The 14,177-nt window shown below is 41.1% G+C and overlaps 2 protein-coding genes across 8 annotated transcripts in view; one reads left to right on the top strand and one right to left on the bottom strand.

Moving 5' to 3' along the window:
* ATAD1 (ATPase family AAA domain containing 1) overlaps positions 1 to 14,177 on the top strand; it is a 448,477-nt gene that overhangs the window by 2,785 nt on the left and 431,515 nt on the right. The gene's annotated exons all lie outside the window — the stretch shown is intronic.
* Positions 1 to 14,177, bottom strand: part of LOC140914869 (lysosomal acid lipase/cholesteryl ester hydrolase) — a 30,430-nt gene that overhangs the window by 8,296 nt on the left and 7,957 nt on the right. For 5 of the 7 annotated variants that reach the window (XM_073353751.2, XM_073353750.2, XM_073353759.1 and 2 more), the window contains 2 exons: positions 3,287 to 3,397; positions 2,920 to 3,037 (listed from right to left, as the gene is read on the bottom strand). In XM_073353751.2, coding sequence (XP_073209852.1) covers positions 2,920 to 3,037; positions 3,287 to 3,388 — 220 coding nt within the window. In that variant the 5' untranslated portion in view covers positions 3,389 to 3,397. Of the gene's footprint in view, positions 1 to 2,919; positions 3,038 to 3,286; positions 3,398 to 5,566; positions 5,621 to 8,499; positions 9,053 to 14,177 lie in introns of those variants that run through there. The other 2 variants (XM_073353754.1, XM_073353753.2) reach the window with 2 other exon arrangements.

Here is a 14,177-nt window from a genome sequence, read left to right as displayed (position 1 = left end):
AGGACATGTGATATGCTCCTGTGACCCTGGACTCCATCTTGGGCCAGTAATTTTCCATACAAATGGGCACTGGGCTTTATTTGGGATGGTGAATTTCCATGCACATAGAGGATATAAATTGTAGTTGGAACATCTCCATTCTGTCTTCATTTCCTGCTTCATTTCTCCAGACTGGATTTCTATCAAGGAAACTTTGAACAAGGACTAACGATTCCCAATCTGTTTGGGTGATTCCAGAGAGGCTTTTTACAAGTTAGCAGACCATTCCACCACTACTACAAACCTAACATAAATGACTGCCAAGTGCTTATATATATATATATATATATATATATACACAATCTATTAACCATTTTAACTCTCTTTTCTTTTAAGAAATCTTTAGTTAGTTTACTAAGGATTGGCTGACAGTGTGGTTTTCGGGTAAGGTCTGAGATACATATTGACCTGGGGTAAGTGTCTGATCTCTTGGGAATGGAAGAACCTCACATATGGGGAAATGTATTTTCAGTAACCACTCAACTTATTAGACCAATTTGTCTGGATGGGAACCAAGGGCTGCAACGCCTAAAGGGAACTGTGTTTGACTTCTTGTTAACCAGTGTGGTGATACAGAATTTCTTTGTTTTTGGTTTGGTGAATCTAATTATAGAATAAGTCACCAGTGTTTGGAGGATTGTCTGTCCCATTTCTTGGGGTTTGCCCTAAGCATGGCATTCTCAGTGTGGCCCATCCCGGGCACCCAGTCATGAAGGGTTTTCACATTACGTAGGCAAGTGTTAAACAATAACCAAACTTACATGAATTCAGACACTGTTCTGAAGCTTTTCTACGACTGATAGATTGTTGAAACCCATCATAAACTTTCTATACTTCTTCCCCATCCCCTTATCATTGCTGATCATCACTTCAATAACAACCTCATTTCCAATCTAATAGCTCCCCCTGATGGATTCATTTAGCCACACCATCACTCAGTGTACAATGGAAAAAAACAAACCCCCCAAAAACAAATACACATTGGTAACATTCACTTATTTAGATTTTAAAATATAAAGAGATGCTCATCCATGGCTCTAGATGCCCTATCATCATCATCAACACGACAAATAAATTCACAGCAGTATTAAATAATCACTTTACACTAACTCAACAGACACCTACTAAGACTGCTTTACATCTCGATAGTTTAGCTGCGCACCATACCCTTTTCTATCAGTCCTGCACGGTGACACTTCCCAGGCTGTAAAGATTTTCCCTTAAGTAGGGAAATGCTGAAAGGCAAAGCAAAAAAAAAAAAAAAAAGAACAAAACAAAAAACTTCTCCAGGCTGGTGGTCTCTGTTTTAGGTTTGTGGCTGGTGATTCTTATGGATAAGCAATAACGTTGCTCTCGGCAGGACAACTGATTTAGATCTCAACACCTGGATTGCAGCAGTGGCATTCTAGTCATCCTGGCTTCTTTTTCATGCCCAACATGGTTTATACTAACAAGACTCAGTTTTCCATACCCACAGGCAGAAATCTTTAACCTCTCCTGCCTTCAGTTTGTCAATTTTTTTTTACTCCCTCCCCATCATCTCTCCATTCCCCATTATTTTGCTTGTATTTTTCCTCTTCCCTCCCACTTCCTCTCTCCTCGCCTCCCTCCCCATTCAGTACTCCTTCCCTTGTCCTCTCACTATGCTGAGATCCTCACCTGCATCTTCAGTCTCAGTTCCTCATATACCCTTCACTGTCCTCTTGTGACCTTTAAAGTGCACTTCACTGCAGAATTTTCTTCCCATTTTTATACAGTTAGCACTGTTTAGCTATACTCTAGGGATTAACAGAGGGGAAGCAGACTACCTGTACATTTGTACACTTTGCAAGGACAGTGCTCAACCTCTACAAGGTCGCTTGCGGATGCAGAGTGGACAGGCTTAGTTTAGAATAAGATGCAAACTTTACATATAAAGACTCTTGTCCTCTTGAGCATTTTCATAATTTGTTTGAGCCGCTGCATTTGGTTATTTGTAGTCTTCAAAAAAGCAACAGTTGAGAGCAATCTCTTATTCCAAAAGAGTTCCCATTAGACAACCATAGAGCCCATCTATAGTCAAATGGCAATATAAATATTGATTTTCCCCATAACAAAAAAGTTTGGTTTATAAATTTTAAAGAAACAAGTGATCACATACTTTCAGTGTTTCAATACTGAATTTATGTAAGAGATTAGAAACCTAACCGTAGTAAATGAGACAAGTAGTTTAACATTCAGTTATTTGTTATACATGCTTTAGTTTAAGCCATGGGATCACACAGATAAAACAGATGACTAAGTGAAAGACTGGTTACCCATTTGAAGACTGACAGACAAAAAAGCCCAGGAAATAAGCACTTCTCTAACAAGGGCCCAGATCACCCCCCTCTGCTCCTAGGATCATGGGGAAGGCTGAGATCCAGTGGCTCCCTAGGGTACAAGCACAGGGATGGTGTTGGGACTATTCAGTAATACTCTTTCCCCACTGTCAGTGCCCTGTGGAAGCTCCACTAATGATGCTCCAGAAGTCTTCGGGCAGAACTAGAACATAACTTTGTTCTCTGTGCAACCTACTACGCAGCCACAGGACTCTGCCAATGGCAGCATGGCTTCTGTAGGACCAGTGCTGTCAGCTGGGGATTGTGGGGGTTAGGAATAGTGCAGAGCTGTGGGGTAGAGTAGGCTGTGGGAGGAAAACCCTTTCAGGGCAATACAGGGAAGGGCCTTCTCCATAAATCTGCCTTTACTGGATGGAAACTCCATGAAACCAAACTCATGGGATTTTCTGGGACCCCTGTAAGCCTCTTGAACATATGTCTATGGTCTAAGTTAAATTCCTTCCTAACCTAACCATAAGGATACAGCAAGTGTCCTGTTTAATATTGACATCAATTTTACCTGTGTTGTCAGCACGTACTCTCCCTTGAGGTATTCTGTTAACACGAAGTATGTAGCCGTCCACGGTCACAACATCATACTCTTCACTGGGGTATCCCCAGTAGGTGATGATCGCACTCTGCAGGAAGAAAAACCAAAGTCTTTTGTCTTTAAAAACAGACTGTCAACAGGTTTTCAAAGGCTTTCCTAGGCCATGTATTCACTCAGGATTTTAACTGGAATTCTGTTTCAAGGAATACTGAACTGTGGGCCATTATCTATTGTAGGCTCTGTCGGTTTAATCCACAGACTTACACATTTAACTACTAGCAATGTACATTTCAGTGTTTCACAGAGATTTCCCCCCACGCTTGGACACTTTACTTACAATATTCATAAATGTTTCAGGATCTAAAGGTGTGTTAACAACATGTCCTTGTACTGATACAGTTCCATGGATCAAACATGTCACAACTACAGCCAACCACATCTTGGGTCTCTTGGGAAAAAAAAAAAAAGTGTGCTGTGTTAGTGCCCTCAGAATCAAGGGTAACGTACAGAAACCGTATCAGTTATGACTTAATGTAGCTTACAATGATTCGTGTTTATTCTGCAGTGTTATATTCTAGGAAAAATATTATGAAGTCCTGTTTTCTGCGTGGTTATTCTACTGGTCATTAACTGCTAGGATAGCCTCAAACAAACAACAACATCACTCACATAGTTCAAGACTCAGCAGATGTAGAAACAAAGCGTAGATAACACTTGCACTGTACCTTGTTAATACATGGTTTACAATAACAACTAGAGATGGGGTTGAGCTGGAAAGCAACTAGAGCTGGATCAAAACTTATTCAGCATTTGATGGCTTTGGACCCCCAGGTTTTGGTTTGGCCCCCATGTCTAACAGCAATAACAACTGCTGAATCCAGCATTTCCTTATAGTTGACGTCCAGCTGGTTTAAAGCCTTCCCATCCATATACACAAGGGCTACATAATCAAGTGCTAATCTCTATGTTAAGCTAATTGGAGAAGAGTTCCAGAAATACTAGTAGCTAATGTACAGGACAATAATTCTCTATCAATGCCCCGCACATACCATCTGAAATTGTAAAGTGTATTAAAATAGACTGGCATATGCCTAATTTTTAATTTCTATTTTCATTGTAGACTATCTCTCAAATTCACTTCCTTCTATCTTGTCACTGAACCCAGAAAGTGCCCTGTGTTTCCAATCTATTGCTTAAGTAATACAGACCTGAGAGAAAAGGAGTACTTGTGGCACCTTAGAGACTAACCAATTTATTTGAGCATGAGCTTTCGTGAGCTACAGCGTAGCTACAGCTGTAGCTCACGAAAGCTCATGCTCAAATAAATTGGTTAGTCTCTAAGGTGCCACAAGTACTCCTTTTCTTTTTGCGAATACAGACTAACACGGCTGTTACTCTGAGACCTGAGAGAGGCCTCTTTGGACTAATCTCTGTTGGTATCTGGCACGGGGAAAAAAGTCAGATGCAAAGAAAACCTATCACTCTCAACAATATTTGTTGGGTAAACAGACCACTCTAATAGAAAGTTAGCAGGTGTCTGTCTTTACAGGTTATTATAATTTTGTGGGCACATGTATTTTTATTAGCTAATGAATCTAGGAGTTTATTCTTAGTTTGCTACATAGCCTAGCCATTAGGAGTTCCAATCCTGCAAACGCTTACACTTGCCGTAGCCCCATCAAAGCCAATGGTGCTACTAATGTGAGCAAGTCAAACAGGACCTGTCTTGTGATGTTGAACAATGCTAAGTATTGTAGTGAATAACATGCCTCCAGTGCAGCCTGATGTGCCAGGATGGCCTACTTACTGCTGCACACATTCCAACAGCAGAGAAAGGGATATGACATCTTTTTGTAGTTAGTGGGTCTGTATTACATTTCTCTTGCACTAATCAGATCATAAAGTGATCTGTCTCCCATCAATGCACAGAAGAATAGGTGTACATTTTCCACCAGCATTAAGTGACAGAATAGCTCCCTTTAAGGTCAATCTCACCTGCCTCTTCCCCTCTCTAGGCAGTACTATTATGATAGTATGGAAACGTGTGTACTCATCTAAGGAGAAATTTTGCAGGCATCAGTATTTTGTATGCACAAATATTTCTTTTAATACAGCTAAACAAGTCTACCCAGCAGTTTGTCATCTTTTTTGTCTCTATCTGATTCTGAACAATTCAATATATATGGTAAGAGCCCAAAACAAAAGAAGCGCTTTATTTCTAGGCTTGGAAGGATTACATTTGTATTGGTAACTATCGATAAACATTAATTTCACCATACACATACAAACAGACAAAAAAAATTTCCTTTGATAATAGAAATGTATACGTAGGCAAAAAAAATGCTGTTTGAGAACTTATTAGAGGTGATTTAAGGATATTTAATTTCCATGTTTTGACATGTTAAAACTTTATAACCATTAAAACACAAATTGTCAACATCACATTTGAATCTCAACATCTCTCATTAAGTATTGTCTGACTCCCTCCCATAGTTTCCAACAGAGAAAATTTAAATAAATAAACAGAAAAAAAGCATAAACCCCATAATTTTGTGCAACTGTGCAACATTTAAATTGGTAAAAATAAAAAATCCTATAAAATAGATGTTGACATTACCTGTCAAAATCATATATATATAAATTTTCTATTTCTGCCAAGTCTATTTATTTCCTTTAAAAACAAAAACAAAAAAACTGGTTAAAAAGAGTTGCTTTGTCTATCTTAGGCTTATAGTGCTCATGATCATAGTGAAAGTGATACAAGAATTTACTACAACAATTTTTAATACATTTTCTAAAAATACAGATGTAAGCATAAATCACACCATATTACACTGATTAACACACCCTACAAAGGGTGTGTTGATCAGAACAAGTATCACACACACATTCTATTGTTTTGTGAACAGCCCATCTCTAAATTATTTTTCCCGGTACTACACCTACCACCTAAAAAGCACAGGTTACCAGCTTCATGTAGATACAGGAGTAGGATAGCTCCTTTGGAGGGATTCAAGGACAGGATTCAGAGCACCTGTGATGGACAGTGCTAAAACAGGTTTCAGAGTAACCGCCGTGTTAGTCTGTATTCGCAAAAAGAAAAGGAGTACTTGTGGCACCTTAGAGACTAACCAATTTGGTTAGTCTCTAAGGTGCCACAAGTACTCCTTTTCTTAGTGCTAAAACAATGTCAGGTTGTGGGAGGTCAGAGGAGAAGGAACAGTGACAGTATATGGCACTAGGGAAACTAGTCTTCCCCTCCTCCCCCGACTAGCATGGTTTGCTGCACTTTGTGTCCCTCACTAGCCAGACCTTCTTAGTATTTGAACTTTGGCTGGGGAGGCAGGGAGAGAAATAGGATAGAAAGAAGAGATATAACTCCATCAGACTGTTACACATGTAGGTTATCTGCCACTCTTTACAAATCTAGCTGAAGTCAGAATGCCAGCTCGAACAGGTTGTACTAAATTCTATTTCACCATTCTGCAAATATTTATGAAGGTTTTAATAGTATTTTCTTTAGTGAGATGCTTGATATTTTAGCAGGCCCTAATTGCATTGGCTTCCAGTTATCTTATTTGTCAAGAACACTGTCTTTGTTAGAGTCTCCATTTATTATAGGATAAAGCAGTAACCTACTACAGAAGAAGTGTTCTGCACAAATGCTTTTGAAAATCTTTAATAAAAGAAGATATAGCTAGGAGTCAAATGGGTTTCCCACAAAATGGAGTAGAAACAAGAATGCTGGCCAAAACATATTAGCGAGGGAAAAATCAATATTTAGGTCTTTTAATCTGTATCTTTAATGCAAACATACTTCCAGAGCCAAAACCTATTTCTCAGGAGCAGTGATGTGGTGGAGGGAGCTTTGGGACCGTTCATTACAAAATACATACAGACACTGACAGAATATGAATTTATGCTTGAAATATCCTTTTCTTTGAAGGTTACAGCACATGCAACAATATTAATATATCTGCCTAACCTCACAGTTGTCATTAACAAAAAAGTCTAAGTACTAAAATACAGAGTTTTGGTGTAAGTTTTGTAGACTATAAGGAAGAAAGGTTTCGCGTTTAAGGCACTGGGTTAGGAGTTGGTATATGTAGATTTGTAACTGGCTCTACTATAGACTTCCTGTGTGATCATGGCCAAGCCACTCAGGCTACATTTTTCAGACATGGGTAAGTGGGTGCATTGTTCGCCCTGTGAGCCCTCAGGGGAACATGGGTGTCATCCACAACTCCTAGCCCACTTTCCTTCAGTGCTTTTGGGTAGAATGCCCACAGTATGGAGTTGAGTGGTTCTGCCCATGGGCTAGATGATATAATCAGGTGCCCTCCTGACTATGGAATGCCAGAAGTCCTCAAGGCAGTAAACTGAGATATGGTAGCCGTGTTCCCTATAGACCTTTAGATAGGTCCAGAGGCCAGTGCGCCCAGAGTAGCAATGATCCAGAGAAGGACAAAGCATGCATGGCAATTTTGTGGCCCTCTCCAGGTCCTCCCTCAGCTCACCTCTCAGATACGTCACAGTGGCGATCTGGGGTTATTCTGACTAAACCTGATAAGGAAACATACAAATTGGCTGCCCTGATAATATCCAGCACTCCTTTTTTATGCAATCCCCCTTTCAGCGCTGGCTGAGTACCTGTAAGATGTATTAACAGGAGAAAGGTCACTCACAGTATATGGACAGTTCCAACACTGCTGTTGCTTTGACTCGTTTCACTGTGCCCCCTCCTCATACTGGTGTGCTTAAAGAATAGAGCTACTTAGCCGGGCCTTCAGTGAGACAAGGTGTCAAAACACACTTAGGGCTAGTCTACACTAGAAGCACCACAACGGCACTGCTGTGCCAATGCAGCAGCGCCACTGTAGCACATCTGGTGAAGATGCTCTATGTCGATGGGAGAGAGCTCCCCTGTCAGCATAATAAAACTATTTCCATGAGCGGCGGCAGCTATGTTGGCGGGAGACTGTCCACACTGGCGCTTAGGTCAGTGTAACTTACATCACTCCGGAGGGTGGCTTATTTACACCCCTGAGCAACATAAGTTATACCAACAGAACCTCTAGCGTAGAGAAGCCCTAAGGCAGGGGCTACCACGCTTGAACAAAAAATAATCCAAACTCAAACAAACAAGTTAAAAACAATAACTATAAACTGTATGTAACAATTTTATTAAAGACAAATATACAATAAAAATATTAAATGATTGAAATCATTAGAGATATTAATACTGCTCTTTAATTACTAATGGCTATGCTGGCAATCACACTAGGGCATGTGACCACACACTCCCTAATGTTCCTACCAAAAGTGTCTCCTCCTTCAGTCCCCCACATTTCAGGTACCCAAGTGGTACATGTGGAGGCATGTTGCAGGCCGGTAAGGAGATGCTCTTAGAAACACACTTTATTATACTGGGAATTGTAGTGCAGATCTTGATGATCTAGGCAGATTAAAGCCCTTTCACTGATGGAAGGTGCCTTAATGGTATAAGATTAAACCTTAACTACCTAGCTAGCTGTAATACAGGATACTCACACAGGATACTTCCTTTTCTGGCTGAGCGCTCAGAAGACTGGTGCAAGCATGCAGGTCCTTCCTGGGGATCACTGGAGAGGAACTAAAACATCCACACCCTTCTGGAACAGTGCTGACAGTCTTTAAAGCTTGGTTCAGATGCAAGCAGGTCAGGTCTCAGGATCCAAAATCCTAGATTGGGTGTGGGCTGGCTGCAGGGCAAGCAGGCTGCAGGTGGTGGAAGGAGAACCAGGCTGTCTCCTTCTGTTGCTGTCAAGAGGGGGCAGGAGGAGCAGATTGCACCCTCATGAGGCTCTTCTGCGGGCTGGGGTTACAGACAGGTCACTGCTGGGCCTGGCAGTGCTATGCTGGCCAGCTATAGGGAGACCTCCTCTCTGCTTCGCTCCCAGGCTGGTCTTGCCACACGGAGGAAAGCAGGGCTATTTGTAGCCTCCCTCTTGCTTTCCCAGGCATCCGGGGCTGGGCCCAGGGTCAGAAACTGCTTTCAGTGCTGCTGCTTGCCTGTCTTGTGCCGTCTAACTGGCTGCTGGGGACTTCAGTTGTCTCTCCTCTTCCCATTGGAGGAGAGTTGCCAGGGTGACGGGGGTGGGGGAGTTGTGTCCCCTTCCTCTTCCCTACTGCTGCCAGGGTGGACACCAGTGCAGGACTCTGTTGTGGACCCCAATCCCACAAGGTGCATCTCTTCTCTTGGGACACAGCCCCCTTGCTATTAAAACCAACTTTAGCACCAAAATATGAATTTTAAAAAAAAAATAATCACAGAAACCTAGAGCTGCAAGGGACCGTGGGAGGTCATCTAGTCCTGTCCCCTGCACTGAGGCAGGACCAAGTAAACCTAGATCATTCCTGACAAGTGTTTGTCCAACTTGTTCTTAAAAATCTCCAGTGAGGAGGATTCCATAAGCTCTGGTATAGGCTTCCAAGGGAGGTTAACTACCCTTATAGTTAGCAAGTTTCTAGTATCTAACCTGTATCTCCTTTGCTGCAGCTTAAACCCATTATTTCTTGTCCTACCTTCAGCTGATATGGAGAACAACTAATCACTATCCTCTATGATAGCCTTTGCATATTAGAAGACTCTTATCCGGTCCCACCTCGGTCTTCTTTTTGCAGAATTAAACATGGCCAGTTTTTTTAACCTTTCCTCAGAGGTTAGGTTTTCTAAACCTTTTACGATTCTTGCTACTCTCCTCTGGACTCCTTCTGATGGTGGTCTCTGAATTTGTGGTCTCTCTAAACAGACATGCTAGTCACAAGCAGAGAGTATAAAAAAAAATAAGGTTACAACGTATCTACCCTGCCACTCCTTTACAGCAGTATGGTACAAAGACAAAAAGGGAACATTTAATTTACTATATTCTGATGTATCCTGAGTGTGGACTGGCACACAGTACTAACATGCAAGCTAAGTGGCACCTTATGTAGAGAGGGGAGAGAGAGAGAGAAAAGAAACTTGTAGTACTGCCCTATTAGTTTGCTGTGCACTTAAGATATTTTTATGCCACTACACAAGCACAATTAAGGGAGAATTATTTCTTTCAGTGTGGCAATGCCATCCAGACTGATAATTTATTCTGAATGCCAACATTTTATGACAGAATAATATGGCAGACTGACCATAACTCACCCAGTTTTTTTAGTCCTTCCTCAGAATAAAAGATTTAGAAAACCTGCCCTATTTTTGTTCTTCCCCCCTGGACACTCTTTAATTTGTCCACACCTTTCTTAAAGTGTGGCACCCAGAACTGGACACAGTATTCCAGCTGAGGCCTCACAAGTGCCAAGTAGAGCAGAATAATTACCTCCTGTGTCTTAACTCCTGTTAATATACCCCCTGAATTATATTAGCCTTTTTCACAACTGCATAATATTATTGACTGATTCAATTTATGGTCCACTATAACCTCCAGATCGATTTCAGCAGTTCTAGTGTTTAGCCCCTTATTCCCCATTTTGTAGTTGTGCATTTGATGTTTTTCCTTCCAACATATAGTACTTTCCACTTGTTTTTATCGAATTTCATCTTGTTGATTTCTGACCAATTCTTCAATTTATCAAGGTCATTTTGAATTCTAACCCTGTCCTCCAAAGTACTAGCAAGCCCTCCCAGCTTAGTATTATCTGCAAATTTTATAAGCATACTCTCCACTCCGTTATCTGAGTCGTTAATGAAAATATTCAATAGTACCAGACCTAGGACAGACCTTTGCAGTACCTCACTAGATACGTCGCCCCCCTTCCCCCCCAGTTTTACAGTAAACCATTAATAACTACCCCGAGTACAGTCTTTCAACCAATTGTGCATCCACCTTATAGTAATTTCATAGACCACATTTAGTTAGTTTGCTCATGAGACTATCATGTGGGAACGTGTCAAAAGCCTTACAAAAATTAAGATACATCACATCTATAGTTTCCTCCTATCCAGTAGGCCAATAACGCTGTCAAAGAAGGAAATTAAGTTGGTTTGGCATGATTTGTTCTTGATAAATCCACGCTGGTTATTCCCTAAAACCCTATTATCCTCCAGGTGCTTATAAACTGATTGTTTCATAATTTGTTCCAGTATCTTTCCAGGTATAGAAGTTAGGCTAATTGATCTATAATTCTCCAGGTCCTCGTTTTTGTTGAATGGTACTATGTTTGCCCTTCTCCAGTCCTTTGGGATCACACCCATCCTCCATGGGAGTCAGAAACTAGGCCTAATTACTAGCCAAAATAATGAAGGCATAGGCTTTTCCACCCACCATTCCCTTTGTGGGTCCTTAAAGAAAGGCTCTAGGGAGAAAAATAGGCTACTGGAGCAAGTTTCACCATTGTGGCTGCCACCACCCCATTTCCTGGACTTTCATCATCCTGATCCTGAGAGATGTTCTGACCAGACCGGGCCAGAGAAAGGGACCTAGGTGACATTGCCATCTCTACTGGCTCCAGCTGAATCCGAAATATCATCTGGATGAAATGGGATCTGACTAACAGCAGCTCTAGCCCACCTCAAGTAACTTCTCTTTCCCCAAAAAGACAGGTATGACCATCTTTGATACCATCTAGAGAGACTGTTAAACTGGGGGGGGGGGGGGGAGCGGCAGGGATTCCTACTAAAAACTCTACAGAAAAAGGAACAAGGGATGTTGTTAAAATGAAAGCATTACTTAATACTTTACATTTCAAATGGTTTAACTAATTTTCCTTCATTTCTTTATCTTTAATTAAAAAAATCTTTTAGACCTTTTAATCATGTGTTTACCATATTAAGCAGGCTGAGGTCTCTGTATACCTAATCCCGCAGCCTGTTTAATGTTGTTTAATGTTGGACAGTGACAGGATTATGTTAACACCTTTGGCCCATATATTCCATCTAATACAACAACGGAAGTACAACAGGTATTTCTCAAGAGTGTGTGTGTGAGAGATATATATATATGCAACAAGCTTCAGTCAGTTACAAAACGGGCACTTCAGAGGTGCAGCTATTTGGCTCTGCCACAATTAAAAGGGCCAGCTCCAGAAAAGCACGCTGAGAAAAATATATTCAAGAACTGGGGATCCCTGCACTCAGGAAAGTGAGTAGGGAGCAGGAAAACACCAAGGAAGGGATTGCTTCTCTATTGCGTATATCACCTTCATCACATCCATATGCACATACATTGTAATAGGAGAACTAATGAGATGAGAGAACTCAAATATTAAGAATACCCCTAGATAGGAATAAGTACTGAAAATTAAAATACATTAGTGAACAAGATACCTACCATAATGCAGCTTTAGAGTATGCAGCAGCCATACCATTGTACCCTACAATTTTGTCCGCTTTTATGCTCTAAACAGGTTGAAGATGGATCAGTATTTGGATGGCAGACCTCAAAGGAACATCAAGGTGCTACAGCAAAAGGTAGTAGCAATTCAGCTGACACTCTCATTTGGTGGCAGTATCAAACCAACATCTTGGCACAGTGTTAAGGGGAGTGTCCTTTTGAATGAAATTTGAAATTGAGATTCTGACTATTTATGGTCACTAAAGAATTATGGCACTTGTAAGGGTAAGGGAGCTATCCCAGCTATCACAAAATGTATCACTATCTTGGGCACCTTCACTAAAGGCTAAATGTTCTAGCTGGAAAACTGGCAGTAATTGTGATTTAATGAGCTCAGTATTGGGCCCATGGGTTACTTGCTACTTAACTAGTGTCCTACCACATGCATCCTTCATACAGAGGTTTCCCTAGGTCTTCTGCTCCTTGGTGCACACTTCAGCAATAGACTCTACCCTGGAGTGGTTATAGCTCTTGTAACCACTCTTGAAGAACCTCCGATATGAGACAGCTCATTACATTATCAATATTTACTGATTGCTCTTGAAAAATTCCCAGGTTTTTGAAAAAGCCAGTATACGTGTTTTTATTGATTTTCACCTGAATTTTGGCTTTTTTGGGACCTGGAAATTTTTAAGAGGGCAAGTAGACTGGCCCATACTAAAGGGCAGGATCAGAAGAGGGCTCTGCCCACCAAGGGGACTAGTACACATGGGTTGCAGCCTTCCCCTGACCTCCTGACCCTTCAGTGCAGCCCAGTTTGCTTCCCCACAACTTGTGCGGGGAACAAGATAGGAGAGGAGCCAGGTTCCAGCAGCCGAGACAACCCACCACTGCAGGGAGTGGAAGGCTTCCTCAACTGGCACATGGTGAGTACCCTCTGAGATTACCACCCCTCCACCCGCCTTTGATTATGGGGACCCCTGCCCCACTTGCTGACTTCCTTTTCATTTTTACTGATACCCTCCCATTTTTTAAAATTTTTGAATTAAACCCGATAAATTCCTGGAAAATAAAAAATGAAAATAAAGGGCCTAACTCATACGTCATGTAGTTCTTTCTGGGGGCACTCTTGTCTCCCTCTTTCCAAGCAACCTTGGTGACTGACTTACCAGCTGAACATAGAGAGATTTTCCTTCTAACTGTAAATCTTTGGTTTCCAAACTCTCATTGATGTCTGTATTCACATTTAATAAACTCACCTTCTGTAAAAACACCAACAGGGACTCCATATATCACTCTTATTTTCTTCTGAGATTTCACTTGTACTCATAGCTTTCTGACTGCTTTAGATGCCTACCTCTAAACCCAGAACTGTAATGTCCAGCTGACCCACTTCTACTGGATTTTAACTAGAATAGCTCACGAAGGAAAATCTACCAGTCCCAGGAGAACCAATCCTGTTTATCTATAAATTATATTGATGAATAGTAGGCATAGCACATTTCCTAATCATACACCAGACTCTTTGGTAAAATAAATCACTCCCAAAACACACAATTAAGTAACATGAAAAGTTATGATTCATAAAGGAAAAAGTAAATCTAGCAATAGAACACTACTCAACTCATTGCAAAACTAACTTCTCTTGGGCCTAAAAAGTCTTCCAGAAGATAACTGTAAAATGGGATTCAAAACAAAAAAGGAATCACTTTAAACTACATTGAGCCCCAGTCATTGTAATGCATGGAATGTCTTAACTGGAGATGTATATACACCTGCCTACTGTTTTTTTCACTCCATGCATCTGATGAAGTGGGTTTTAGCCCACAAAAGCTTATGCCCAAATAAATTTATTAGTCTCTAAGGTGCCACAAGTACTCATTGTTTTTGCTGATGCAGACTAACATGGCTACCACGCTGAAA

Source organism: Lepidochelys kempii, chromosome 7, assembly GCF_965140285.1.
Source record: "Lepidochelys kempii isolate rLepKem1 chromosome 7, rLepKem1.hap1, whole genome shotgun sequence".
Classification (NCBI taxonomy): Eukaryota; Metazoa; Chordata; order Testudines; family Cheloniidae; genus Lepidochelys; species Lepidochelys kempii.
This window is presented reverse-complemented; position numbering and strand designations above follow the sequence as displayed.